At 46.8% G+C, this 26,851-nt stretch overlaps 1 protein-coding gene and 1 long non-coding RNA gene across 4 annotated transcripts; one reads left to right on the forward strand and one right to left on the reverse strand.

Annotated features, from left to right (window-relative positions):
• Nucleotides 1–2,678: 2,678 nt before the first annotated feature.
• Nucleotides 2,679–9,012, reverse strand: LOC144377134 (uncharacterized). Its single transcript, XR_013437795.1, has 2 exons — nucleotides 7,264–9,012; nucleotides 2,679–2,819 (listed from the first exon to the last, which is right to left on the reverse strand). It is a non-coding gene; the product is annotated as an uncharacterized LOC144377134 (long non-coding RNA).
• A 135-nt stretch (nucleotides 9,013–9,147) lies between these two features.
• Nucleotides 9,148–26,851, forward strand: Plekhb1 (pleckstrin homology domain containing B1). 3 transcript variants are annotated; one of them, XM_021725080.3, is made up of 9 exons: nucleotides 9,148–9,260; nucleotides 9,357–9,479; nucleotides 14,350–14,425; nucleotides 15,449–15,601; nucleotides 16,132–16,234; nucleotides 17,304–17,343; nucleotides 20,718–20,822; nucleotides 24,928–25,027; nucleotides 25,568–26,851. In XM_021725080.3, exons 2-9 carry the CDS (start codon nucleotides 9,462–9,464, stop codon nucleotides 25,702–25,704), a joined length of 732 nt encoding a protein of 243 aa, XP_021580755.1. In that variant the 5' UTR covers nucleotides 9,148–9,260; nucleotides 9,357–9,461; the 3' UTR covers nucleotides 25,705–26,851. The 3 variants fall into 3 exon arrangements, with proteins under 3 accessions (XP_021580755.1, XP_005323233.1, XP_021580757.1); XM_021725082.3 differs by lacking the exons at nucleotides 9,148–9,260; nucleotides 9,357–9,479 and adding an exon at nucleotides 12,949–13,103; XM_005323176.3 differs by lacking the exons at nucleotides 9,148–9,260; nucleotides 20,718–20,822.

Below are 26,851 nucleotides of genomic sequence, written 5' to 3' on the forward strand. Positions count from 1 at the left end.
CACCATTCTTCTTAGTTCCTTCTTTGCCAATAGGCTCACAGCTTTTCTGAAGTGGGCACTAGTCCAAAATCCTACTAAGGCTGCCACTTTGCAATTACCACTTACAACTTCTTCAGTGTAGAAGCAATGGCTTTTTCAACTCTGCAAAACTCAAAAATTGTAAGATTTTCACTCATACCAGATTGTAAATTTTAGCAAAGAATTCATCCCTTAGCAAAGCTGTATGAAGTAGCTAACTCCAGCTTGATGTTTCTCTATTTTTCCCTTTCTCTTTTGTAGAACTTTGCTAAACTAGAAAGAAAAAAAACAGGGACAGACAGCTATAACCTCTCTTCCCCGTGTGGCTTGGCTTGAGCTTCTTTACATGGTGACTGAATCCCAACGATACAAAAGTACAAACTGCCAGATCTTCCTATGGCTTAGGCCCAGAACTAGCAAGTGTCATTTCTTTTACATTCTGTTGATTAAAGTGAATTGCAGGGTCAGTCAGGTGAGGTAGCATAAGCCTATAATCCCAGTGACTTTGAAGTGGCACCCCCTTTCTCCACAGAAAAGCCCTCTTCACCATGGCTGATTTTAGGACTGTCAGAAAAAGAGTCCATTGTAGATAAACTTCCTATTTTCATGTCGCCCTGTTTACTTGGCCACTGGCCGAGAAGATACCAGCACTCCAGGTGCTGGACACCCCCTTACTAGTTTTTCACAAATATAGTACTTTGAAGAAATGTGCAAACAAGGCCTCTGGCCTTGAGCTGGGCTTCACAGAGATGTCTATATTTTTAAGATAAGTTACAAATGGGCCCATGGTAACAGCTGGCAGGGGGAGGAAAGGAAGGGGAAAAGAAACTCTCCCCTTCTCAGGTGTTGTCCTTGAAGAGTTAACTTGCCCAGAACAGTGAAAGAAAAAGCTGCTTTTATGTGAACTTCTGCAGACTGTGAACTTCTGAGCCCCTCCCCTTACATACTAGGTATAAAACTCTGAAACTCCCTGAACTCGGGGTTCAGGGGATTGAATGATTACAGCAAAAGCTATACCCTCTTAACCTGGCTGCAGCCAAATAAAAATGTTTCCTGCTATCTTTGGTGCCTTGCCTCGTTTGTCCCTACAACAACTTGGGAGGCTGAAGCAGGAGGATCACAAGTTTGATGCCCACCTACACAATTTAGTGAGACCCTGTCTCTAAATTTAAAAAAAAAAAAAAATTTTTTTAAAGGGTTGGGGAGGGGGCTGGGGTTGTATCTCAGCAGTAGAGTGCTCACCTAGCATGTGCAAGGCCCACCTGGGTTGGATCCCCAGCACCACATAAAAATAAATAAATAAAGATTTTTTTTTTTTTTTTTAAGGGCTGGAGATCAGTGGAAGAGCCCTTGCCTAGCACATATGAGGCACTGGGTTCAATCCTCAGCACCATATAAAAATAGATAAATAGGGTGAGATTGTGGCTCAACAGTAGAGTGCTCATCTAGCACAGGCAGGACCCGGGTTCGATCCTCAGCACCACATAAAAATAAAGGCATTGTGTTGTGTCCATCTATACCTAAAAAATAAATGTTTAAAAAATAGATAAATAAATGTATTGTATCCATTTACAACTAAAAAAAGAACCTAAGAAAAAAAATAGGGATAGCTCAGTGATAGAGTACCCCTGGGTTCAATCCTCAGTGCCATGAAAAATAAATGAATGAATGGAGCTGGGGATGTGGCTCAAGTGGTAGCGCACTCGCCTGGCATGCTTGGGGCTCTGGGTTCGATCCTCAGCACCACACACAAATAAAATAAAGATGTTGTGTCCACCGAAAACTAAAATATATATATAATAAAAAAATAAATAAATGAATGAACGAATGAATGAATGAATAAAAGAGTTGCAGGGCTAGCCCAGATTTAATAGGATGTACTACACAAGATTGGGAATATTGGCACACTAACTACCTCATCTTGGAAGGCAGATCATGGGCAGATTCAGGTTGAAGCAATGCAATATAACAATATAGAAATGGCAAGAAAATTCTTGGGATTCAGTCACCAGGTAAAGAAGTCCAAGCTAAGGGCTGGGGATGTGGCTCAAGTGGTAGTGCGCTCGCCTGGTATGTTTGCTGCCGGGTTCTATCCTCAGCACCACCTACAAAAATGTTGTGTCTCCTGAGAACTAACTAAATAAATAAATATTTTAAAAAATTCTCTCTCTCTGGGCTGGGGATGTGGCTCAAGTGGTAGCATGCTCGCCTGGCATGCATGTGGCCCGGGTTCGATCCTCAGCACTACATACAAACAAAGATGTTATGCCCGCCGAAAACTAAAAAAATAAATAAATATTAAAATTCTCTCTCTCTCTCCCTCTCTCTCACTCTTTCTTTTAAAAAAAAAAATCTCTCTCTCTCTTTCTCTCTCTAGAAAAAAAATCCAAGCTAAGCCACATGGAAAGAGAGTTTACAGCCTTCTGTCATTTCTATCATCCCACACAGGTGAATGAAGCCATCCTGAACATCCCATCTCCAGCCACCACATGACTGCAACCTCATGAAAGACCCTGTGGGACCCAGAAGAACCACCCGCAGAATGGTGAGAGGCATATAATACTTGCTGTTTTAACACATTAAGTTTGGAGGTTTGCCACACAAAAAGAGGTAACTCTTAGCTTTTCGTCATTGCGACCAAAATACCTGAGAAAAACAACTTTAAAGAAGAAGACTTTATTTTGGTGCACAGTTTTCAGAGGTTGCAGTCCATGGTTGGCTGTCTTCATTGCTTTCTTTGGTCCTGTGGCAAAGCACACCATCACGACAGAAGGGTATGGCAGAGGAAGGCTGGTGCCCAGCTCATAGCATCCAGAAAGCAGAGAGAAAGAGAAAGGAAGGGTCCAGAGACAAGATATAGTCCTTAGGCCCACCCCAAGGATCCACTCCCTCCAACTAGGTCCCACCTCCTATAGTTTCCACTCCCCCAGTAGTTCATTCAGCTATGAATCCATCAAGAGATTAGTTCACTGATGAGGTTAGAACTCTCAGGATCAATCACTTCTCAAAAGCCCCATCTTGCTGGGCGATGCTGTGGTGCACACCTGTAATCCCAGTGGTTTAGGAGGCTTAGACAGGAGGATCATGAGTTCAAAGTCAGCCTCAGCAACAGTGAGGCACTAAGCAACTCAGTGAGACCCTGTCTCTAAATAAAATGCAAAATAGGGCTAGGGATGGGGCTCAGTGGTTGAGTGCCCGTGAATCCAATCCCTGGTATCCAAAAATAAAAATAAAAAATAAAAAAGTCCCATCTCTGAATGCCAGCTGCACTGGGGACCAAGTCTTCAACACAAGAGCCCATAATAGTAACTAAACACAAGGTTTTAATCAAATATCTGGCTACCATGTAACAAGAATCACAAGCTTCTCAGTCTGCAGTGTCTGAGTTCCTGCCATCTGCAACCCAACTGCAGTCATTAAGCATTTCAGTCTCTCACTTATGTACCCCATTCCTAGTCGTGGTTCTATCTTATTAGTTGTTTCTACTAATCTCTTCCTGTGCCTAATTAATAAATTAAACTGTGACACAGGTAGATATGTATAGCAGAACACAGAATATATAGAGAGGATGGCACTATGAATAGCTTCAGGCATCCACTGGGGGCTTGGAACATATCCTCTATGGATGAGGGGGATTACTATGTTTCAATGTAGTTTTCTTAAAAAAAAAAAAAAGAGTTTTTTTTTTTTGTTGTTAGTTTGTTTTGTTTGCTGGTTACAGTGGTGCATATTTGCAATCCCAGCTATAGGAAAGCTGAGGCAGGAGGATCACAAGTTTGAGGCCAGCCTGGGCAATTTAGCAAGATTCTGTCTCAAAATAAAATTTTAAAAAGGGGCTGGGCGTGGGAATATGGGGGTAAGGAAGATGGTGGAATGAGACCAACTTCATTACCCTAGGTAGGTACATGCATGATTGCACGAATGGTGTGACTCTACTTCATGTACAACCAGAGAAGTGAAAAATTATGCTCTATTTGTGTACAATGAATCAAAAAGCTTTCTGCTGTCATGTATAACCGATTAGAACTAATAAAAATAAATTTTTAAAAAAGGGTGTCTGGGGATGGGCTGGAGTTGTGGCTCAGGGGTAGAGCCATGTGTGAGGCACTGGGTTTGATCCTCAGGACCATACAAAAAAAATAAATAAAGTTTTGTTTTGTTTTGTTTTTTTAAAGAACTTTAAAAGGGGAGGGGCTGGGGATTTGGTTCAATCCCCAGTACCAAAAATAAAATAAAAGCTTTATATATTTCCTTTATATGTATAGTTATCTTGCCAATTCTCTTATTAATTCTAGTGGGTTTTGTTATAATATTTTGTTTTCTAGACGTACTAGTTAACAGTAAAAAGAACTTTATCTCTTAATGCTCTTGCTAATCCTGGGTGGAATAACCAAATACTTGATTAGCAGGAGGAGTTGCTAATACCTTATGTGATTCAATCAAGAACTTCACTAAAATGTATGCAGCCCCTCACCTGCCAGGCCTACCCCACCCTCATGTTAATCCTTGCAACAATTGTGAGACCTGGACGGTGCTCTTCCTACCTCTACAGGAGGGAGGGAGACTAAGGGAGACTAAGCAACCTGCTTGAAATCTCATAGTGGATTTGGCAGGGCAGGAGTTGAAGTGGGGGAGGGTGGGGACCCAAGCCAGAGCAGCTGCTGTTTCCACTTCTGTCCACAATCCTGCACTGAGGTCTGAAAGGAGTTTCTTAAAGCTTTCTTAATGGAGCCATCTGCTAAGCCAGCAGAGCTGTTTATGTAAATCAACTCGAATGGCTCGTGATGGCTTTGTTCCTCCTTCATTCACTCTCTCATTCATTTTTTTTTCTCCAAACCCGTGGAGCACTGAGCACGTCCTCTGTGCCAGGTCTTGCCCTGGGCCCTATCAATATGGGGATAAAGAGGTCCAGTGACTACAGGATGGGCCTTGTTCCATGTATAGGCCGCTAGAGAGAGTCCTCTAAGGTCATAGAAGGAGATATTCAAATATAGAAAAGCAACAGCCATGGAGAAATTGCACATATGTAAATTCTTTGTTGGATCGGTCTTGCCCACCTGACCCCTCCCTTGCTCCCCTCCCCCACCCCAACTCCATCTACCCGCCTTCTCCATTTAGGTCAGCTTGGTTACCAGGCATCGATTTGGTTCTAGATGTAATCTAGCTCGGTGTCTGCCTCAATGTGTCTTGGCCCAGCAGGACTTGGCAACAGCAGGCTGCTCTGTGTTGCCTAGGTACCTGGGAGGTGCTTCATCCTGCCAGGAATCTGTATTGTGAAGGGACTTGGGAGACACTTCAGAGTTCAATGCAGAAGTAACTGGCAATGTGAGAAAGTCTCACTCTCCAGGGCATCCGTGAGAAATAGTTAATATGTGTTAATAGTGCTCTTGGTTTTGGGCAGAATTTTTCAGTCAATGAAAAAAAAATATTTTTTTCTGTACTGAGAGTCAAGAGCGCACCATTCTTAATTCAGCACTAGTCCTAGTAAAATCAAATTCCTCCCTGTTGCAAAAGCAGATAAAAACCTAGACAAGCCTCTGCCCTGGACATATCTAATTCCCCAGTTTGCTGCATCTTATGTTTAAGAGCAATCCAAGTGGGAAAAGGAAAATATTCAGATCAAGATGAACTGCTCTCTCTTGTGCTAGAAGATCCCGTCTCTAGAACCAGAAAACAAACTGATGAAACAAATGGGGAAAACAAAATCAAACAACCATTACAGGGAACAGGAGAAGACTTAGTACTTTCCTATAGATCTCTGGGGCACATGGGAAGTGTCAGGTCAAATCTCTGCAGGAGTGCTGGCTACTGATGGAAGGCCCAGATTGCAGATGTAGCTTATGACAGAGCTCTTGCTTAGCATGGACAAAGCCTTGTGTTCAATTCCAAGTACTACCAAACACACACACACACACACACACACACACACACACACACACAGAGAGAGAGAGAGAGAGAGAGAGAGAGAGAGAGAGAGAGAGAGAAGAAACAAAAATGGTGAAAGACTTGATAATTTCTCTTAGACAAGAGAATATGGATAGTAACTTGGAATCAGGATCTGGAGATAATTTTTTTGTGACCAGATGAGAGCAGCCAGGAGGCAACTGATTGCAGAAAAAACAAGTGTGCACTTATACACCAAAGTTGGAGAGAAAAATCAATTCTACATTGACATTACTAAAGAAAACAGAAAAACTGACATGACAGATCATCTAAAAAGTCTTTGGGCTGAGCAAACCTCGATTGAAAGTGAAGATCAAAATTTTCAGGAGAGAGAGGAAATGAAATGACTGAATTTTGTTAAGAGAAAGAAATGGATTCTCTTGAGGAATGATGATCTTTCCAGAAAGATTATTAGTTGGAGTGAGAGGAGGAAAGTTTTGAAGAAAATGACACAAAGCTGAAGGCCTTCTGAAAGCAAGCCAAGGACCTTGAAGCAAAGATGGAAAAAAATCATTTGTTCTCAAAGCCAACTTATCGCCCTTGAACCAAAAGCTCAGGATCATTGGTTGGGAGGGCAGGAGGCTGAGAGAAACCTCTTCATCTCAACAGATCACAGAGACAGACAAAGAATGATGGGAACAGTTAGTCACTGCTCAAGCTTCTAGAAGTGGCTCCCTGTACATCTGATGATCCAGATGGTGTGTTTTTTCAAAAGGAACTTGCAACCTCCCATCTCCTGGCGTGGAGTGCTGTTTCCCCGAGACAGGAGGTTCTACAGACCCTCTCCTTGGCTCTCAGGCTTTCCTCCTTCATTTCCAAATCTGGCATTTGAAATAGACTCAACTGGGGAGTTCATTCCTCTTCCTGAATTAGTCAGGGCTCTCCAGAGAGGTAGACCCAGCCTCTTTCCTCCCAGGGTGGGTGACAAAGCCACCCTATAACATCATTGGTACATCCACCCTTTTCACTATCTATACAGTGAGGTTAAAAATGGCCCAGTAGCTGGCATGGTAGTGCAACTCCATAATCTCAGCAATTTGGGGCTGAGGCAAAAGTATCACAAATTCAAGACCAACCTCAGCAATTTAGCAAGACCCTCAGCTACTTAGTGAGACCCTGTCTCAAAATTAATATAAAAAAGTGATAAAGTACTCCCAGGTTCAATCTGTAGTACAAAAATACACCCCCCCATAGGAGACAGACAGATACAATGGTGGGAACATAAAGTTAAAGGACTAATTCTATAAAATGGGCCCACTATATTGATCCACACATGCTTTCTTTTCCAAAAAAACAATTTACCTGTAGCCCTGTCTGGCTTAAATAGACAGGATATGTCACATTCTTCAGCAAGCTACCTGTTACCTGCAAGAGAAACACAGGTCAGAAATAAGGCTGATAAGAGGAATCCAAGTTACCCTCAAGGGTAACCTCACAGACTAAACACACACACACACACACACACACACACACTCACCAAAAAAACCCTTCTCACAGACCAAATCCTGAAACACTCTGGGAGATAAGGATAATTCCTCTTAACCACAGAGTCTGTAAGAATTTATGGTTAAGAACCCAATTAGAATTGGTCAGCATATGCCAAAGTGACCTAGAATTGTCATGTCAGTGGGGACTTGAAAGTCTAATGTCAGTCAGAAGTCAAGAGGTGGACCTAGGCAGGAGCTCTCTGGAAACTTCTCTGGGATTCCTGATAAGCCCGGAGTGCAGGAGAGGTACACTGTCCCCCTCCACTCTGACAGGACCCACTCTCTTCCTTGGGAGTGTCCCCTTTCCTTTTTCTTTCTTTTTTAATATTTATTTTTTAAGTATTAGGTGGACACTATATCTTTATTTTATTTTTTAATGTTTATTTTTTAGCTTTAGGTGGACACAATATCTTTTTTTAAAAAAAAAATATTTATTATTTGTTTTTTTTAGTTTTTGGTAGACACAACATCTTTGTTTGTATGTGGTGCTGAGGATGGAACCCGGGCTGCACGCATGCCAGGCAAGCGCGCTACCGCTTGAGCCACATCCCCAGCCCCACAATATCTTTATTTTACATTTATGTGGTGCTGAGGATCAAACCCAGTGCCCCATGCAGGCTAGGTGAGCGCTCTACCTCTGAGCCACAACCCAGCCCCGCCTTCCTTTTTCTTATTCCCCTTCAATAAACTCATGCCTGTTAATCTGAAGGGCACCTCTGAAATCTTTCTGACTTGATAGAAAGAATTGGGGTTTGAAGGGGGTGTCTTCACACTGCCTCAGTGTCCCAGAAGGTCCCAGCCCTGTAACACTGCCACCCCAGCCTCCCCCCCCCAAAAAAAAGCCAAGAACTAAAAACCAATCCAACAGTGATAATCATGACTTCAGGTAGCAGGGATTATCTGCAAAATGTTACAATGTGTATAGACATCCCCACCCCCTTCTGAAGAGTCCACACTTCTTATTAGTTTCTCACAGAGGACATTGGCAACATTTTAGAGACAGTGGCCAGGACTGGCTGTGTTTAGATTTGGAATTGATGTCAGGAGTTTGTGGTTTTAATCTGCTCAGCCTTGGCTCCCATTTAGGAGGGTCTCAGTCTTTCTCACTGCTGTTGAAGAATCTTCTCTTTTCATCTGGTTGCTAAATCTGGAGAATGCAATCTAGAAGATGTTTTCACGGATCACCACCCTACCCCCTCGATGAAGGACGCCCAGTTGCCCAGTTGTCCATCTGGGATGGGAGCAGGAAGAGGAAAGGAACCGATAAGATCCAGGTCCAGATTCCTGAGGCCAGTTTTCCTCCCTCCTTTCCTTTGCTCTCTTCTAGCCTCTTCTTCTTCTCCCATCTGTGATATGGGAGTGGAAAATTTAGCCAGGCAAAGGCTGGGATGGAACAGTCCAAGGATCAGAAAGTGAGTTAAAGGCACAGGTATGGAAAACAGCATGGTTTGGGAGGTCTGGTTCCTGGACTGCTAAGAGGGGATCAGCTCCGTGGCTAATAGGATCCACCACAGCGAATCTCCCAACATGGCACGCACTGCACGAAGGGCTGAAGCGCTGGGGTGGATCGAGGTCAAGATTAGAGACTAGGGAGGGAAAGAGGGAGGCTTAAGGAGCCAAGCTGAGCTTCCAGGACTGGGTGATGGGCACGGTTCATTCTAAGAATGAAGACTTAGTCCCATCCCCCACTGATGGTGGAGGACTGGCCCAGCCGCTCTCCTTCTCCCTTCCCCACATATCCTCCTTCCCCAGTACCTTGGCGACTCAGGGCTGAGACCATCTCGTTTCACCGATGACTTGTTCAGGCACTTGGTCAGAACCCGAGATCAGTAGGGAAGGTTGGGGAGAGGACTAGAGAAAGATGACTTTCCCTAAATCTGTGTGCTTCCTCCTTTCCTCCCCCTTCAGGTCCCTCTTGGTAGCACCTTCTTGATCCCCTTATCTCTAAGGCGCTCAGGGAAATGCCCCTGTGCAGAAGCTGCTGGGAAACGCTTCTCTGACTGCCTGGGAATCATGAGCCCTGCAACTCCGGTAAGGAAAGTTTTCTTGAATATGAGGGCCAGGGGTGGGGAGGGCCCTTCCTAAATAGGGGATGGACCAGGAGCCTTTCAGACCCTAGCAATCCCTGATCTCTGGAAGGTATGCCTTGTCTGCTCCTATGAGGGGATTTGAAGTCGGGCAATTCAAGGAAATGATCCTGGATGGGGCAGACCTAGGAGACAAAGAAACACTCTTCTTCCCCACTTGGGAGCTGGGCCCCTCTAACTCTCCAATCTTTTTTGTTCTCTTTCTATTTTTTGAATTGGGATCTTGCTATATAGCCCTGGCTGATCTTAAACTTGTGAGCTCAAACCATCCTTCTGCCCCAGTCTCCATAATAGGTGGACCTACAGACATGTGCAACCATTCTCGGATTTCTAATCCATTTTTGACTGTGCTCTAGATGAACTTTTTCCAAATGCAACCCATGTATCATACCACCTAAACCCTTGAAACGCTTTCCCAAGCTGCAGTTACTACTGTGCCATAATATCCAAGCTCTTAGCCTGTCATCTAAGGCCTTTATGTTATAATCTAGCAAACTTTGCAGCTTTATCATCTGCTGCTCTCCATGCTCCCCCACGCTGTGTTCTATTTTCTAAAAATAATGTACAATTGAACTTTTTTTTTTGGGGGGGTGAGGGTACTGGGGATCGAACCCAGGGGTACTTAACCACTGAGACACATCCGTATCCCTTTTTATTTTTTGAGACAGGGTCTTGCTAAGTTCTTAGGGCCTTGACCAAATGGCTGAGGCTGACTTTGAACTTGTAATCCTACTGCCTCAGCCTCCTGAGTTACTGGGATGACAGGTGTGTGCCACAGTGCCGGACCACCCTTGAACTTTTTGACCAGAGCTCATATGGACTCTTTGTTTAGCCTGTAAAGCTACTACCCATCCACTGAGATCTTTCAACCTCCACTGGGATGCCTTCCACAATCTCTTGGTCAAAGACTGACTCTTGTTTTTCCTTGTTAAATCACATTCTTTGCTTTAACTGTGTGTTTACACTTAGTCTCCCCAGGAGACAATAAACTAGGAGTTGAGGGCAAGGGCATGTCAGAGGCTGCCCTGGAGCCCAGTGCTGTACTTTCTAAAAACCAAGCTTCAAAAAACCGTGCAAGCCAGGCGGTGGCAAATGTTTGTAATTCCAGTGGCTCTGGAGGCTAAGGCAGGAGGATCACAGCCAGCATCAGCAACTTAGTGAGGCCCTAAGCAACTCAGCAAGACCCAGTCTCAGAATAAAAAATAAAAAGGGTTGGGGTTATGGCTCAGTGGTTAATCATTCCTGGATTCAATCCCCAGAACCAAAAACAAAAACAAACAAACAAACAAAAACCATGCAAAACTGGAGTCTGATTTCTCCTGGAAACTTTACTTTTTCTTTCTTTTTTTTTTTTTTTAAGAAAATTAGTTTACAGATTTTTAAAAATTGATTTTTAAAAAGTATACTTAAAAACTCAGCTCTTTATGTGGGCTTTGGTGAAGGTGATGGGGCAGCACCTGCAAGTCTAAATTAGGGTGGGGTGTTCAACCCTGTGAGACTAAGGAAGTCAATTCCTGCCTCCCTCCCTTGCTGTGAATGGCACATTCATGCAGTGATGGAGCTTCACAGGCAGCTTTGGAAGCCACAGGTGCCAAAGACTGACTTCCGGAATGACTCTGACAAGTGAGGCTGCAGCTTCTGCAATGTTTCTTTCTTTCTTTTCTTTTTCATTCTTTCTTTCATATATGTTTAGTTGTAGATGGACACAATACTTTTATTTTATTTATTTTTATGTGGTGCTGAGGATCAAACCCAGTGCCTCAGGTGGGCCAGGCTAGAGCTCTACCACTAGCCACAGCCTCAGCCCTATGCAATGTTTCTAATAACATTTCTTTTCTTTCTTTCCTTCTTTCCTGCCTGGGAACTCCTAGGCTCAGGTGGTTCTCCTGCCTCAGACTCCCTAATTGTTGGGATTATATAGGTGCACACCACTGCAGGTCTTGCTCTGTGGAATTTTTTTTTTTTTTTTTTGTACCGGGGATTGAATACAGTGGCGATTAACCACTGAGCCACACCCTAGTCCTTGTTTCTATTTTATTTAGAGACAGGGTCTGGCTAAATTGCTGAGCCTGGCTTTGAACTCCTGATCCTCCTGCTTCAGCTTCCGGAGCTGCTAGGATTATAGGCTTGCTCCACGGAGCCTGGCCTCTGCAGAACTTTTTAATGGCCTTGTTCTTGGGTGCTCACAGGATACAATTGGCACAGCCATCCTTTTTAATAGCCTTGTACTCACACATCCAGTGTTCATGCACAGAATTGTGTCTGTGTGTGATGATGGGGACGGGATTGGGGATTGAATGAACCCAGGCCTCCCTCATGGTAGCAAGCACTGAGCGCTTCCCAGCTCCTTTTGTTTTATTTTGGGAAAGTGTCTCACTAAGTCGTCCAGGCTGGCCTTGTATTTTCCATCCATCCTGCCTCAGCTTCCCGAATCGCTGGGATTACAGGTGTGCGCCAGGAACCCAGCTGGAGTCAAATTCTTTTTTTAAATTTTTTTTTATTTTATTATTATTTTTTTAATTTTAGTTGTAGTTGGACACAATACCTTTATTTTTATTTATTTACTTTTATGTGGTGCTGAGGGTCAAACCTAGAGCCTCGCATGTGCCAGGCGAGTGCTCTACCGTTGAGCCACAACCCCCAGCTCCGGAGCCCAATTCTTAAGAAAAATTATTTTAGCTGGGCATAGTTGTGTTGCACACACCTGTAATCCCAGCGACTTGGGAGGCTAAGGCAGGAGGATCACAAGTTTGAGGCCAGCCTCAGCAACTTTGTGATATCGTGTCTCAAAATAAAAAAGGGCCGAGGATGTAGCTCATTTGTAGAGTTCTTCTAGCTCCTGGGTTTAATCCCCAGTACAAAAAAAAAAAAAAAAAAAAGGAGGGGGGATATTTGTTGTAAAGGCTGAGGTTACAACTCAGTGGTACAGCGCGTGCCTAGCATGTTGAGTGCCCTGGGTTTGATCCCCAGTACTGAAGAAAATATACACAATTAACGAGTGAGCAAACGTTTTAGTAAAATAAAATGGACGCGTTGGCGTACACCTAGGTACTTGGGAGGTTGAGGTAAGGGAATTATTGGCGACCAGACTGGGTGACAGAGAGCGACCCTTTCTTTAAAAAAATTAAAAAAATTTTTTTTTAGTTGGGTTTTAATTTTGGCATGTAATAGATGCTTCTTTACTGAGAAAAAAATTGTTTTATACATTGAGCTAATTGCTTCATTTAGGGAATAAAAAATCTGAGAAGAAATGTCAGTTCTAAAAAAAAAAGACCCGCCGGGTCAGTAAAGGACTACCACTCATGTGAGCATCTCCTGCCCTCCTGCAGGGTTGCAAACTACAAGTCCCAGCATGCTTCGGTCATCACCTCTTCGCGCCACGCCCCCTCCCTGGGGGTGGGGCGGGTCTGCAGGGCGGGGCCCCCGGGCTTCTAGGCCCCGGGCGAAGCCTGGCAGTGAAATGCCCCAGGCTCTCTGAGGCGCACAAAGCGCAGGCGCAGCGGGTTGGGTGGCAGCTGCATCGAGTAGCGCTGGTTTTGGCAGCAGCATCCACAACAGGTGTAGACAGGTGGGTGCATCAAGGGGGGCTGGAGAGGGAGTTTGCACCTGGCCTCTTGATCTATGTCAGCTTGGAGGGGAGGGAGCGTATGAGAAAAAGAGACCTGGCCAGGTCTTCCACCCCAGGTGTGCCAGCCCTTGTTACGCAGAAACAGGTGTGAGCAGGTGGGGGCGGGGTAGACACACCTGCTCACAAATAACTCACCATTAGGAATAGAGGGCACCTGGTTTCCAATCCAAGTTTTGTCATATACGTGGATTAAGTCATTTGCTGCCCCTCTGTCCATCAGAAAGGAGTAAAACTCCTTTTACTCCTAACAAAGTTACAATGGGGACAAAGTGAGGTAGTCGTCCACAGCGACTCCCAAACTTTGCTGTGCAATGGAATCACTTCAGAATCTTTAGAGACTAGCAGTGCTTGCCTCTTCCACAACTGATGATTAATTGTCATGGGGCCTGACCTGAACATTGCATGTTTTCAAAACTCCTACTGGGTTTAATGATGAAAAGCCAGGACTGCTGAGTGTGGATCCCGGCTTCAGTGCTTACTGCTAATCAACAGGATCTGTGCAAGTGACTGGACTCAGTTTCCTCATCTCTTAAGTGAGAATTATAGCAAGGATGGCTAAGAGGCTTAAATGAGATGATAGGTGAAAGCAGAGAAATACACCTAGCACACAGGACTCCATTAGTCATAGCTGCTGTTAAAGTATTATTTTATGCACTTTGTGAGTGGCTCCAGTGGGGTTCAGCTGGGAGGGAGGCTTTTCTTACTGTGAAATTCCCTCAGTTATTGCCATGACTCTGATATTCTGTGCTGCTAGCATTTCAGAATCCCATTTTCTAAAATATTGTTTGAGTTTTAGGAGTTCCTCCCTCCAGCGCCTACCTGCTTCATAGACACACTTCTACCTGCCTTGAGACACAGTTTCATAGAAATTGAGGCTGGCCTGGAAGGTCAAGGACAAGGGACTTGACAAAGGATTTGGAGTTGAGACTGGAATCCAGGCTCCTGATCCCTACCCCCACTCCTGCCCCGCCACATCATAGCTGGTGGTAGCCCTGATGACCCCATGAGGACAGAGGACAGAGCCCTCATTCTCTGGCTGGAGTAGAGAATGGGGAGGAGATGGAGGCTGCCTGGCTCTTGTTTGTTTACTGCTTTAAAAGTTCCTTGGGTGGTTCCCCAGGAGAACTGGGGGTTCTTCAGGGAGTCTGAATCTGATGAGGACTGTGTGCCTGGGTTCCTCTGACAGGTCCCGCCTGACTCCATCCTGGAAAGTCCCTTTGAAGAAATGGCCCTGGTGAGGGGCGGCTGGCTGTGGAGACAGAGTGAGTGATCCTGAGCCAGACCCTTCTCTATCCCTCTTCTCGATCCTGGGCAGGGGTGAGGGAAGCAGTGTTAGACCAGCAACAGGAAAATCAGTTCTCCTCTCCTCCCTTGTCTATGCTCTTTTCCCTGCCCAGTGTCCTCCTATTCCTGACTGCCTGGCAGACTTCTAATTAATCATCAACATTCAGCCAAGTGTCCCTTTCTTTGATGAGCCTTCTCTGACTTTTCCTCTAACCCTCACTCTTGCCACTGCATCAGCCTGGCTCAGAGGCCCCCTTCCCGGTTCCTGCCGTGAGTTTTAATGTAACTGTCTTTACTTGTGGGTCTCCCAGTCCTCCACCCCATACTGGCCCTAGAGTGTGAGCTCCTCAGGACACAGACTGAGTTTGACCCTTTGTGTGTCCTCAGCAGCCCAATCCAAGGCTGGAACACAAACAAGTCCCAGAACAAAAGGAAAATATCTCTGCTTTGAAATCCACAAAGCTCTGAGAAGCCATCTTATGTCTGCTCTTTCCTGTTACGATTCCAGTTGCAAAATGTCTGAAGCTATAGTGGTTTCAGGCTTTCAGACCTGTCTCTGACCGGATTTTTGATCTGAACAAGAGCTATCCTGGGAACCCCTGGGACCAAGACCCCCACACCCCATGCCCCCTGCCCATTCAGTTTGGCAAACACTAAACACAGGTTCTGCTAGTTCTATGATCTATGTGGGTAGCTGTGGCCTCCCCAGTCTGGTAGAAGATGCAGACATGACACAAATGACTATCATACAAGCCAAGATAGGACAGAAGAGAGAGGCTTAGGGTAAGGAGATGTTGGTAAGGTATGGGCCAGTGAGAGAAAGTGTTGAACAAGACAGAAAGGGACCCTGTGCCCATTTTAGAGGTGGATATACAAGAAAGGGGTTAAGAGGTTAACATACTGAGGGCTAGGATTGAGGGGATTCTGGAAGCCCATCTGGGGCTCTTGCCCCTAGCAGGCTCTGGGATTAGTTCACTGGGTGGGTCTGGAATATCACGCAGGCTCCATCCTCCGCCGCTGGAAGCGAAACTGGTTTGCACTATGGCTGGACGGGACGCTGGGCTACTACCATGATGAGACAGCGCAGGACGAAGAAGACCGTGTGCTCATCCAGTTCAATGTCCGTGACATAAAGATCGGCCAAGAGTGTCATGGTGAGCAAAAGCCCTTCCTCTATGGCATTGTGTCCAGGGGAGAGTCCTTCCACTGTTTCTGAGAACACCAGCAATTGGAAGCCTCTTTTCAGCTTTCAGAAGGCTCCCACTGACACTGCTTCTGGGCCTTTGTCAACCCCACTTCAGTTAGAGGTGAAGTAAGAAATTACTGCTTTGTCAAGTTCCTACTCTGTGCCAGTTGCAGAGACAAGTGGACATGAACTAGATGAAATAAGGAGACTCAGAGCAGTTAAGTGACTGGCTTAGAGTCACACTAATTTGGCCAATCTCTAAATTCTTCAACCAAGGTTTAGGCCACAATTATAACAGAGAAAACTGGGAGATGTTCATAAGGAAGCTGGTAATGTGGGTTGGTTGAAAGGGTTTGAAAAGTACAGCAGAATCCTCAGAAAGTGTGGGGATCAGAGGAGGGTAGAAAAGACCAATCAGTTCCTGTTCTTGTTCCTAGTTTCTGGGGGGATCTGGGACCTATACCTGTGGAAAGTCTACCAGTGTTTGTCTGCTTCCAGATATACAGCCCCCAGAGGGCCGGAGCCGAGATGGCCTGCTGACCGTGAACCTGCGGGAGGGCTCCCGCCTGCACCTGTGCGCAGAGACTAGGGATGATGCTGTGTGAGTAGCTCTTGGGAGAGGATGCGATAGAATCTTAGGGAATGCAACCAGACACCCCCTTCTTCTTGGGCCTTCCAGTTCCCCAACAGTAGGAAGAGGGTCTGAGACCAGTAAGGTGGCGTCAAGGAGGCTGGGCAGTAGGGAGACAGATGATGATGGTTGGTATGGTAAGCAGTGGGCTCCTCACATGATCTATGAGCTCAAAGTGTGGAGGCAGAGGTATGCACACCTGCCTCAGGTGCATGGTCCCCGGGCATTCAGAATGTATGCAGCAGCTTCTGAGGGGTATCTTCAGTTGGGAGGATAGAAAAGAGCAAACAAAGCCAATGGCATCTGAAAAAGGACCCTGCCTCCTCCTTTCTGAGCAGATGCCCTGACATGGGGACTGAGATCTGAAGGGTAGACCCAAACCTGCCTGTGTGCCAGGCAAGGGAACCCCAATGTCAGATGCATATCCACACTGAGCCTGGAGGTGTCCTTGGGTACCATCTGTTCCCTCACATTCCTTGCCTTCCTCCCCTCGGGCTGAGAGGGTTAGCCTTTGAGCTGGGGGGAGAGTAAAGAGATGGGTGTGTGGGAGTGGGGGAAGCAGAGCTCCAGGCACACAGCATAGAGCCGCCTTGTCCACCCCAGCCAGGTGCCATGGCAACCAACAAAGGCCCAATTGTCTGGTGTCCACTGGGCATTCCCAAGGGTCAGAGCTCTGGAGAGCTGTGTTTGTAGGATTGCTATGTGGAGGTGGGCCGCAGCTAGAGCACCCGCCCAGGCATGTCAGAATCATAAGTCCCTTAAGAGACCCCCCTAAGTCCACTGTATCTATGGAAAAACTGGAACTTCTAGAAGGGAGGGGACTGTGTTCTAAGAATGAATTAGCCTAACTAAGGGTCCATCCATGTGACAGGGGCAGGGGAGGATCACTCTTGTCTACCTGAAGGAGTCAAGCGGATCTGACTCCTTTTCATGAGACTGGTGTTAGAGAGTGAGTTAGAGAGGAAAAGTCTAGAATGTGAAGGTCTGAACCCCCTTCTTTCAAACTATCACCTCATGGTCTTGGGGGTTTGCTTTGCAGAGCATGGAAGACGGCATTGCTGGAGGCGAACTCTACTCCGGTGAGCCCCATTTTCTCTCCCTCCTTCCCAGCCCCATGTGCCATAGAATCATGGGTGATTCAGACTCGGTCTCCGCCTGTCAGCAATTCTCAATCTAGTGCTCCTATGTCTGGGCAGACTCAGATTCCCTGAGTCCCACATGGAAAAAGAGGAAAGACAGCCAGCTGGTAACTCAGAGGAGAGAGGGAGAGAAGCCTCCATGAAGACCAATGGTGTTCTTAAAAAAAAAAAAAAAAAAAAAAGCCTCCATGAAGACTTGGAGGAGGGGGTGGCATGTGAGCTAGGGGAAAGGAACTTTTATCGAGCAACTATTATGTTCCGGGTGTGATTTAGGTCTAATTCCAAATACAATAGTCCTGTGAGGTCAACCTTGCTACCTGGGATTATTGTGTCTGCAGATATAGACTGAGTTTCATTCATTCTGTACAATAAATATTCACTGAGTTTCTACTATGTTCTAGGTGCTGTGACAAGTGCCAGGGATCAGAGATGAACTGAGGGGATGTGGGCCCTGTCCTCCTGGACTCAGCCTAGTGAGGAGTCAGATGTGAAACAACTGATTAGTTAGTTATGATTTCATTGCAATAGTGGTAATTGCTCTTGACTCTTTGGTGGCCTGATCCAGGTGGGAATTCAGATAAGGCTTAAGCTGAGACCCGAAGGATAAACAGAAATTGACCAGGTAAACAGTATGGGGATGTAGTGAAGGGAACAGCTTTCCAGGTAGATGAATCAGACGGTTGATCCATCCATGGTAGATGGCTGTGCAAAGGCTTGAGAGGGGTTAAGATTGTGGCAGGTAGAGCAACAGAAGGAAAAATGGCTGAGGTGACTGGAGCTCAGGAGGGGGGCAGTTAGAAAGGATAGTTGGCAAGACTAGGCTTTGTGGGCAGTGTTAAGGATGCTGGTTTCTGCTAAGAGCATCAGGAAGCCATCGAAAATTTGTAAACAAAGGGATGGCATGATTAGATCAGAATTACATATCCAGCCCATTTTATTTTTTGAGACAGGGTCTCACTGAGTTGCTGAGGTTGACCTTGAACTTGTGATCTTCCTGCCCTAGCCTCCCGAGTGGCTGGGATTACAGGTGTACACTACCATTCCTGGCCAGACTTGAATTTTTTTTTTTTTAATTACTGGGAATTTAACCAAGGGGCAATTTACCACTGAGCCACATCCCCAAGCCTTTTTTTTTTTTTTGGTACCAGGGATTGAACTCAGGAGCCCTTGACTACTGACCTACATTCTCAGCCCTATTTTGTATTTTATTTTAGAAACAGGGTCTCACTGAGTTGCTTAGCATCTTTTTTTTTTTAGTTGTACATGGATAGCATGCCTTTATTTTATTTATTTTTATGCAGTGCTATGGATCAAAATCAATGCCTCACACATGCAAAGCAAGTGCTCTGCCACTGAGCTACAGCCCCAGCCTAGCACCTCGCTTTTGCTGAGGCTGACTTTGAGAGTCTCCTGCCTCACCCTCCTGAGCTGCTGGGATTACAGGTGGGATTATAGCTGCTGGGGCTGGGATTTTGGCTCAGTGGTAGAGCGCTTACTAGCACTTGAGAGGCATTGGGTTCAATCCTCAGCATCACATAAAAATAAATAAAATAAAGGTATTGTGGCCATCTACAACTAAAAAATATGTATATATCAAAAAGAAGAAGAAGAAGAAGAAGAACATTGCTGAATTGCTTAGGGCCTTGCTAAATTGACTCCTAAACTGCTGGGATTACAGGCATGCACCAAGGCACCTGGACAGACTTGGATTTTTAATGAGAGTCTGGCTGGTAGTTAGGGAATGAATTGTAGTGTGGGTGCCTAGGGACCAGCTTGGAGGCCAGCACAGTGTTCAGGCAACGGTTCTGGATGGAGGCCTTGCTGGCAGAGACAGGCTGATGATTACAGGACATATTTAGGAAATGCAGTCAAAAGAGCTTAGTGACTGATGGAGATGTGAGTTTAAAGAGCTGCCAAGGCCCAGCATGACCTCTATTCCTGCCTGTCAGATTCCAGAATCTATGCTTGCTCCTTCTATTTGTGGCATAATGGAGCTTGCTGTCATCTAGAGAGAAAGTCTACTGGGAAAGAGCAAAGGAGCCTGGGATGCATGTAGAAACCCCCTCGGGGGGCCAGGCATTGTGCTGAGCACCAGTTATGCCAATTCATCCTCCCACAGCCCTGGAAGAGGGGTGGGGAGAGTCTGGGTGTTGATATCATCAGTTGCATTTTACATATAGGGAAGCTGAGGTCCAGAGACAAAAAAGTGTCATGTCCAAAGTCTAGATCTTAATTCAGTGATGAGCCTGTGTTTTGAGAGGAGGCTGTCATCTGCAGAAGGAGCTGCCAGAGTAAAGGCAGGGATGTGTGCGAGTGTGTGCACAGGCATGTGGCAGAGGGCCCAGAGTCTGGCCTGTTGGGTGGCTTAGCATGGAGGGAATGACATGGGAGAGATTACCTCTGAGGCCCCATCACAAAGGACCTCAAACTGGACTTTTCTTGAGGGTTGTGGGAACAATAAGGGACATTATGTAGAGAGGGCTGTTAGACTTTGGGGGACAGATTCAGGCTTCCAGGATTGGAGGAAGCCAGGAGTGAGGAGGCTGGAACAGTGGTCCGCAGGTCGGGCTCACAGGACTCTGAGCTCCAAAGCCCTCGAGTAGGGCTACTCAGTTCCATGGAAGGTGAGGATTGACCGTTCTGCACTCTGACTCTATGAAGCTGCCTTGGCCCTTCTCTATCTGTCCACCCTTCTGCTGCTCTGCTGACCACTTCTCTGTGCCCCACCCTTGATCCTACTTCATTCTGCTCCACACACACACATCTCTGGGCCCCCGCTTAGAGTAGGTGTGTGTGTCAATGATTTTGTACCTGTGTCTGCTTTGTTTGTGTGCATTCATGTCTGTGGGCTTTTTCTGTCCTTGTGCTTATGCAGGTGTGACCTCCATATGCTACAGGTTCATGTCCCACTCTGGAGGAAGACTCCAGGAGGAGTCCCTGACCTGGATGTACCAGGGAACACAGAACCTGGGGACAGAAACAGCCAAGGGCCAGGCGGGGGTGGTGGTGGTGAAGGGGGCCAGGTAGATGAGAGCTGAGGACACTTGAGAGCTGAGCTGCCCTCTCTTACCTGGAGACTGGGAGAACCAGCTGCATTCCAGAGGTGAAGGCAGGCTAGAAAGAGTCTGCAGTCACCATCCCTCTCTGTGTCTCTCCTCCTTACCTTGGGCTGAAAAGGAAGAGGATACCCCCTTGCCCCAGCCCAGTTGGCAGAGAGGACTGGTAGGGCCTGCTAAGAGCTCAGTCTCTCCAGGCATAGAGGGCCTCTGACACCTATGTCCCTCCCCCTTCTTGGGTTTCTGTGGCTTGAGCAGGCCCCAGCTGGAGCCCCCGTCCCACTCAGGAGCCGCCGGGTTTGCCCCAAGGTCAGGTGTGTGACCCGATCGTGGAATCCCTGTAAGGTTGAGAGGCGAATCTGGGTAAGTGCTGGCTAGCCCTCCCTGCCTCCACTCTGGACACCAGGATGAGCCTCTCCAAAACAGTCCCAGTCACCGCTCTTCCCTCTCTCACACACTCATTGGGTACCCACCACGGCCTGGTTTTTAAGGCCTGTAGAATGTAGCTAGTTTCACCGGCTACCTCCCCTCATCCCTGTGCTCTGCTGTGCCCTCTGCCCCAGCCACTCCTGCTTTCTCCTTTTCCCGCACCACAAATGCCATTCTCTCTGCCACCAAGACGCCTAGTTTTCTCATTCACCTACAAACTGGTGCTCATCCTTAAAGACCCACCTCAGATGCTGCCACCTCCTCAGTGAGATGTGCTCAATGATGTGGACAGTTTATTCTGAACATTCCTAGTACATGAGGGTCTAGCAGAAATAGGTCTCAGAGTATGCTCATGGGACAAGTGAATTAAGGAAGGAAGGAAGGAAGGAAGGAAGAAAGGAAGGAAGGAAGGAAGGAAGGAAGGGAGGGAGGGAGGGAGGGAGGGAGGGAGGGAGGAAGGAGGGAAGGGCAGGGCCAGGCCTCAGGATGGCATTATTACCACCTATTATAGTTTAGTCTGGGTCTGCCTCTCCTCTCCCTGAATGTTTCTTGGAATCAGGACTTGGGCTTGAACCGCTTCTGTCCCCAGTGCTCAATACAGGTCCAGCCAGGATGGGATAGGTGGCAGTGAGGCTTGAGTAGAGTGTCTGTAGTCTTACAGTTGACTATGAACTCTTCTTGCTCAGTGGTGCTCAGTGAGGCTGTGTGTTAGAATTTCTTAGGGACTTAAAACAACAACAGATATTAAAATGTTACCTCTGGATGCTCTAATTTCATAGGTCTGGGGTGGGGCATAGGAAATCTGTAGTGTTTATAGATTTAACTTTATTTTTTGCAGGGCTGGGGATCAACCCAGGGCCTTAGGCATGCTAGACAAGCACTTTACCACTGAATTACATCCCTAGCCTCAGGAGTCAATTTTTTAAACTATAGATTTCTGGGCTAACATGCTCACCTAGCATGCATAAGGCCCTGGGTCAATCCACAGCAAAACACAAACATATATCACACAGATTGTTCCTGGGGATCCTGACGTGCATGACTTCTGAGCCTAGAAGAGCTTGGGCCACATGGTTGCCTAATAGATGTGGCTCTGCTGGATTCTCACAGTTCCTTGGGAGTTGGCAGTGTGGGAAAGACTGTTTGCAGATGAGGAAGCTGAAGTTCTGAGGGTTACTTAGCTAGATCAGCATTACTCAATTCATCAATGACATGCCTGGGACTCCTAGACCCCTTCCCTTTTTAGGGGGGTTCCAGGTGTTTGAACCCAGGGGCTCATGCATGCTAGGCAAGTACCCTACCACTGAATAACATCTACAGCCCCTTTCATTTTATTTTGAGAAAGGGTCTTGCTAAGTTGCTCAGTCTGGACTCCAACTTGCCATCCTCCTATCTCAGCCTCCTGGATAGCTGGGATTGCAGGTGTGTACTACTGCACCTGACTAGCTTTTCATTCTGAGGTATTCTCCATGCATGGCCTAGGGTATAACTTTGTTTAAAGTGGCAATGCCTAAAAAAACAGGATTTAAAAGACTGTAAACCTTAGTATAAGTTTATTGGAGAAAAGGAAGTTATTTGTGTGTGGCCCCTGACAGACCAACTCTTCCCTTCCTATGTAAGTGGTGGGGCCTCCAGAAGAGGGGGAGAATCAGAGATTAAGCTTTCAGGTTGCCTATTGCCAGGTGATCTACATGAGTTTACTTCTGGGCCTCCCAGACCTGGAGGGTAGAAACAGGTGCCCCAGAGGGACATGAGGTGGTGTTTTCCACCCTCATCAGGGCCTCACAAGGCTACTGGCTCACTGCAACTGCAGAGCAAGTGGAAACTTTGGATTTCAGTTTCTCAAACAGTAAAATTGGATCTGAGTGCTTAAGTCCCGCCAGCCCCTTTTGGGCATGAAGCCCAGATCCTGGCTACCTCATCCAGAAAGCCCTTGGGGAGGGAACACAACCAGCAGTTAATTGAGCCTGAGGACCTACAACATGCTTGTCTGAGCCCCCTGCATTGCCCAGACACCATTTGTTCTCCCTAACTTAAACCTCAACTTAGAGTTTCAGAGTTGGGTGACCTTAGTTCCCGTCTGTATTTTTTTTTGAATATTTTTTTTTAGCTGTAGATGGAACACAATACCTTTATTTCACTTACTTATTTTTATGTGGTGCTGAGTATCGAACCCAGGGTCTTGCACATGAGAGGCGAGCGCTTTACCACTGAGCCACAACCCCAGCCCCTCCCATCTGTATTTGATTCACTTGTGCTAAGGTCATTAAACATTTATTAGGCACTTACCATATTACTGATTGGAACCTGAGGGGTCTACAAGTCTTGTGAGAGAGACCAACACAAGGATACAAACAAGGCTTTATCATTGATCAGCTGGGAGAGAGGGAAGTCCAAGAGCTACCTGGGTGTCTAGATGAGACCACAACAGAAACTGAAGTTCAAGGAGAACAATACCTGAGTTGAATCTGAAATGCAAATTAGGTAGTTGAATGAGAAAAGGTGAGAAGTCATCCTTATTAGAGGGAAATGGCATGGAGACTTGAAATCAGTGTGCTAATGGCTTATTCTCTTGACATTGGCCAAGAGTATGGACAGAAGAGCATATTTAGAAGATCAAATCATGAGACCTAATGGCTGAAGTGACAAGCAAGACAAGTGTGTGAAGACAAGGGTGCCAACCTAAATTCTTTGTTTGTGTGTGTGTTGATGGCATTCTTAGAGAAAAACATTTGTTGGGAGAGGAACAGGTGTGGTGCATGGTGAAATGCTGCAGTCACTCCAAATTAATGGAGTTTGAGACACTTTGACTTCTAAAGGGAGTGGGACCATTCAGGTGTGAAGCCCCATGAGATAGAAGTATAGGATGAAAGGGGGATAAGAAGAACGATCCAGGAGAGAAGGGGAGAAGGGGACCCTACCCCTTCCTCAGGTCTGCTCCCTCTTGGATTGGGAACTTCCATTTAACCCAGCATTTATTTTTTGGTACCTGACACATGCTAGACCCTGCTGGTCTAGCAAAATTAATGAGTTCTTGCTCACAGACAGCTCACATTTGGAGTGCAGGTAGAAAAGGCCAAGAGAAATGATGAGAGGCACAAGCAAGGTCCACAGTGAATTCAGGAAGAAAGGCTTTTTTTTTTTTTTTTTTTTGAGACTAGGAGGGGTTTCTGAAGTGGGTGGCTTTTGAGCTAGGTTTTGAAGGGTTGGGAAGAATCTGGGGGATGGGGGCGGGCAATGAGTACATTCTGCAGAGAACACTGATCATTCTCTGAACCTGGATCCTCAGGTCTGTGTGGTAGAGAGATAATAATACTCATCTTAAGGATTAGAGGTGATAGCACAGGTGAATACCTCTCCCAGGGCCTGGTACACAGTAGATGCTCGATAACAGTTACTTTGGTTACCTCTCATTCCTACCCTTCCTTTTCCTCTTTTTCTCCCTAACCCCTCTTTATTTTCAGCCTGGGACTTGGCCATATTCCCACCCTATGACTAAGGGAGAAATCAATTGGGTTTTAAGTGAGACCATTGTACACTTATTAATTAGCAAAGTCAACCTTTGCTACCTGTGAAGGGAAGTTGGGAGTCATAGAAAATTTTCTCTAGCAAGGTAGGAGACCAGAGTGAGAAAAGGCATCATCACTGGGAGCTGAATCTAAGGGCTGAATTTTTAGAATACAAAAGACTATGGAGGCCCTGCGCGATGGCGCACGCCTGTAATCCCAGTAGTTTGGGAGGCTGAGGCAGGAGGATCACGAGTTCAAAGCCAAAAAGGCGAGGGGCTAAGCAACTCAGGGAGACCCTGTCTCTAAATAAAATACAGAAGAGGGTGGGGGTGTGGCCCTTGAGTTCAATCCCCAGTAACAAACCAACCAACCAGCAAACAAAAAAGACCATGGACTTTGTGGAGAAGTGGGACCTTTCCAGGAGCTGGCTGGTGCCTGGGGGCCCATTTCTAAACTTAGGTAGGAAGGGGACTGGGGACCAAATCCAGACCAGGGAGTTCCTGGGCAGTTGACCGGGTTGGACTCTCTAGGTGCGCGTCTACAGCCCGTACCAAGACTACTACGAGGTGGTGCCTCCCAACGCGCATGAGGCCACGTATGTCCGCAGCTACTACGGGCCGCCCTATGCAGGTAAGCTTTCCCTCACCCTTTAAGCCCAGCCCCTTCACGGTCCCCCTATCTGCAGCCTGCCTCAGTCCAATGCCAGGTCCCGTCCACGAGTCATTGGCAGTCAGGACCAGCCTCACCCTTTTAGTGTTTACGTATTTTCTCAGGCAGGAACTCCGCAAACTCCTAGCAGCTCGAGAGCTAAAAATAGTGCTGGATGCTGCAGAGAAGCCTCCAGGCACTTACTCAGTTTGGTTTCCCAGCAATCTTTCCTGAGCTCGTAGCGACGCTTGGTGGCTAACTTGGGAACCGCAGTCGCCCATAGGTGCAGTGTGGTGTGTTTAGAGGTCCGCCCCCCCCAGGCCCCAAAGTTACCGAACGTCCGTGGCAGACCCGGGAGGGAAGTGGTAGTGTGGATCCCTTACCTCGTCAAGGCCTCAGTTTCTCCGACTGGGGAGTATGGATTCAGTGCCTTAATATTGGGTTGGGCTGGAGTCACGCAGAAAGGGAATGAAGATGACTGGTTTCTCCTAAGTCGCTGATACTCACCGGCTGTCTCCGCAGGCCCCGGCGTGACGCACGTAATAGTGCGGGAGGATCCCTGCTACAGTGCTGGCGCCCCGCTGGCCATGGGCATGCTTGCCGGAGCCGCCACCGGCGCCGCACTGGGCTCACTTATGTGGTCACCCTGCTGGTTCTGAGTCATGGGACTGGAGCGCTGGACCCTGCGCTTAGACCGCTAAACCCCTTTTCCTCCTGGACCCCACCCTCTACCCTTCAAGCCAAATGAGCCCTTTCCCCTCCTATAGCCCTTTTTGGGCTTGGACCATCCCTCCCACTCCTTACCCTCACCCCATGCCCACCCATCGGAAGAAGTTAACATCTTAAGCACAAACGTGGTTCTGCTAGACACCCCAGAAATCCCTTATAGACACCTATATTTCATCTAATCACACAAAGACAGTAATATAACTTTCATTTGGCTTCAAGTTCTTCAGGTGCTGGAAAGAGAACGCGTGTTGCACGCTCTACTCTCTTTAGGGGCAGCTCCAGGCCTAGTGGGAAAACAGAAGTAAACAAACACGTTGTGCTAAAACTGCAGTTGTGTCTTTTGACAAGTGTAGGGGCAGGGAGCAAAGCGGGTGGATTGGGAGTGCTCTTGTTGACTAGTTTAGAGCCCTGAATGTCATGGCATGTCCGAAGGGGAGATCAGTTGGGCTGGGTCAGATCATGATGGGCCTTCAGGCTGTTGCTAGGTAAATGGGAGATGTGATCTTTTTATGGAGTGAAGTTTCAGGATTGCACCTATGATGAATATTTTGCCTGTATTGTTAGTACTGACATATTCTTACCCCAAATACTCTGAGTTCAGCTCCATCCTTCCTAGTACCATCTTCCTGGGTTCCCTGTTCCCCATGACAACAATTGAACTGAACCTGGGGGCTCCTGGTTGGGGGTCAGGTGAGCTCTGTTTGGGAGCTCCAGCCTTAGAAAGTTGCCTCCATTAGGAAATGCCTTTCTGATCCCAGGAGCTCTGTCCATTGCTGTGACTGTCCCCATCTCAGGCTTTGTCTGATCTTTCACTCTGGGGAGATAGCAGTGTTTCCCTCTGGGACTGACACATCTTTATACCATTCTGGGAAGCTCCCCATGTGCCTGCCTGAAGGTGGCCCAGCAGTCTGCCCATTTGGTCCCTTCCAGTCTCTTCCTCCACTCAATCCCAAATGCCAGTAGAAATGCTAGCTAGCATCCATGCCCAGTAGCCAGAGTAGCTCACTAATGTCCCCTGTAGACGGGGCTCCATTGGCTCAGCTGCAGAGACTAATAAAGATGTGGTTGGCTCTAGAA

Source organism: Ictidomys tridecemlineatus, chromosome 4, assembly GCF_052094955.1.
Source record: "Ictidomys tridecemlineatus isolate mIctTri1 chromosome 4, mIctTri1.hap1, whole genome shotgun sequence".
In the NCBI taxonomy this organism is placed as follows: domain Eukaryota; kingdom Metazoa; phylum Chordata; class Mammalia; order Rodentia; family Sciuridae; genus Ictidomys; species Ictidomys tridecemlineatus.

Bases quoted from the DNA above. Each gene is read 5' to 3' on its own strand.
- Plekhb1 (XM_021725080.3), top strand. The intron at 15,602-16,131 runs GTGAGCAAAAGC...GTCTGCTTCCAG, and splicing joins GATCGGCCAAGAGTGTCATG to ATATACAGCCCCCAGAGGGC. The intron at 17,344-20,717 runs GTGAGCCCCATT...TGGCTTGAGCAG, and splicing joins TGGAGGCGAACTCTACTCCG to GCCCCAGCTGGAGCCCCCGT.